The 2,004-nt window shown below is 52.4% G+C and overlaps 2 protein-coding genes across 2 annotated transcripts; both read left to right on the top strand.

The window, feature by feature from the left end:
• Window positions 1-30: 30 nt before the first annotated feature.
• CABS01_17094 (uncharacterized protein) lies at window positions 31-288 on the top strand (the record flags this gene model as incomplete). The annotated part of the gene is made up of 1 exon (XM_060550421.1): window positions 31-288. The coding sequence occupies one exon, from the start codon at window positions 31-33 to the stop codon at window positions 286-288; it is 258 nt and encodes an 85-aa protein (XP_060397280.1).
• Window positions 289-1,392: 1,104 nt separating this feature from the next.
• CABS01_17093 (uncharacterized protein) lies at window positions 1,393-1,746 on the top strand (the record flags this gene model as incomplete). The annotated part of the gene is made up of 1 exon (XM_060550420.1): window positions 1,393-1,746. The coding sequence occupies one exon, from the start codon at window positions 1,393-1,395 to the stop codon at window positions 1,744-1,746; it is 354 nt and encodes a 117-aa protein (XP_060397279.1).
• Window positions 1,747-2,004: the final 258 nt, after the last annotated feature.

Genomic DNA, 2,004 nt, shown 5'->3' with positions numbered 1-2,004 from the left:
AAAGAACTGGACGAGCTGGGGCAGGCCGGCATGGACATCATCGACCACCTCCACCTGGACGCGGGCCAGGTACTGCTGCGGGGCCCGGGCCCGCTCCTCGGCCAGAAACTGCTGCTGGGCCCTGTGGGTCCCGTCGCTGACCGAGCGAAGGCAAGACGAGAATCGGAGACGGGTCTGTACGGCACGGGAGGTTCTCAAGCGACATGCGAGGACATGGATGCGTGTGTTTGCCAGACGCAGGGCATGGCTCCGGGAGTTGAGTACGTGCAACTGAGTCAAGACGCGTAACAAAGGGTGATTTTCGGCGCCTATCAATGTCACATAGTATCCGTGGGTCTAGTTGATAAATGCTTCTTCGGATGGAAGCGGCACTGCGACATGCGCCGTATTTGAATGACAAGGTCTGGTGAAGAGCGGGGCACGCTTGGCTCGGAGAGCCGAAAGCTGAGGCAAGGTTTTTTCCTGGCGGCCTCCTCAAGGAACCTGCATCACGGCTGCCTTTACACCCGACTATCCCTTCGACCACTGTAAAGCAGCAGATTTGGCTTGCATCAGGCTGGCTGACGCTTTGTGGCGCCGGTCTATAACCTCAAGCCCTGTTGGAAACGGCGAAAAGCTGCTCTGATGTTTCCACTGTTGTTGCCTCCGTGAATCCAGATTCGCTTTTGACTTTCAGGTGTGGGTCGTTATCATCCCTGGTGGTACCATGCAGGGGCCGTGCCGTCTTTTGCTGCCGATGGAGGCCAGAAAGGGCTCTGGGCCAGTTCATCTTCTGCCCCCATCTCGACAGAGTGGAGATGATCGCCTTTGAGCGTCACATCTGGGATGCTGATGTGCATGTCAGAATACGGCAGCCATGGCTCCACAATTGAGGACGGTCATATCGGCCGGAGCGTCTATTTTGACTCGTGTGAGGCATATCTCATACAGTTTTGATCATACAGGGGTCAGCGAAAAGGGATTCATCTCATATTCAACACACTTCTCTCTTTCCGCACGGACGTTTGACATGTTGCCACTAACACAGTCTGGCTTAGTACGGGAGTACTTAGCCCAGAAAAACCTTAAGTTGACAGGGGTGCTCCATCCATGGTTTGGAGCAAACATTGGCTTCGGTGTCATCACCAGCAGGGATTCTAAGTGGATTGGAAAGCCGGTTCTGGATTACCTAACCTCTGTTATTGGAGATGGAGAGCGCGCCCAAGTGTGTGGGTCGGTCGTCGAATGACGTGTATTGTGTTTGGCATGTATGTCTGTAAGCCAGGGTTTAATATACACTGTATAAGCAAAAACGGCTTATGTGTCTGTGCGGAAAGAGATCAGAGAGTTGAAGAAGGTGAAGGCCTTTTCGCGGACTCCTGTAAGTCACTTCCTCTCTCGCAAACATTCTCAATGTTTGAAGAGCCGAAAGTTGCTGTGAAGGGCCCCCGCAAACCTCTGGTAGTGGCTGTAGCGGTTGGTTTGCAAACCAAAATGTGGGGTCGGGATGGTGTACGACAGTGCGAGGGGCAGCGTGTAATCAAGAGCTACTCCAAAGCATCCATAGCTAACTTTCACACCAGTCACTCTCGCACTTCTGATCGTGGTCGCATGTACACAGTCAGAACGACTATGGGCCCGGCCTGTGTGGGTCAAGTCCAAAAAGATGAAGTACGTTGCCAAGAGGAAGCAACATATGATCAATACTATACCCTGTTGCTTCTGCAACAATTGTTGCTCGAGCTACTTGCTACACCAACTGGCTAGGCTACGAGTGCTCGAACAACATGTGCCAACGTAGCAAATAAATCGTGTCAGTAGAGGAAAGCCTGCCTGCCGCTTGGCAACCTATGGCCGTATAACCATGGCCCTCGCCATGTCTCAAACCTCTTGTCAACAAGGACCAAGAATTGCATCAGACCGTCATTACACATGCCATAGAATCGCATCATCGCCTCATACACACAACTATTCCGAGCATCGACGTTCTTTGACACCTAGCAATGTCACTCAATCTTTCCTGGC

Source organism: Colletotrichum abscissum, assembly GCF_030869225.1.
Source record: "Colletotrichum abscissum strain IMI 504890 chromosome Unknown Scaffold_328.1, whole genome shotgun sequence".
NCBI classification, from domain to species: domain Eukaryota; kingdom Fungi; phylum Ascomycota; class Sordariomycetes; order Glomerellales; family Glomerellaceae; genus Colletotrichum; species Colletotrichum abscissum.
Note: the sequence above shows the minus strand (reverse complement) of the source record. Positions and strands in the feature narration are given on the sequence as shown.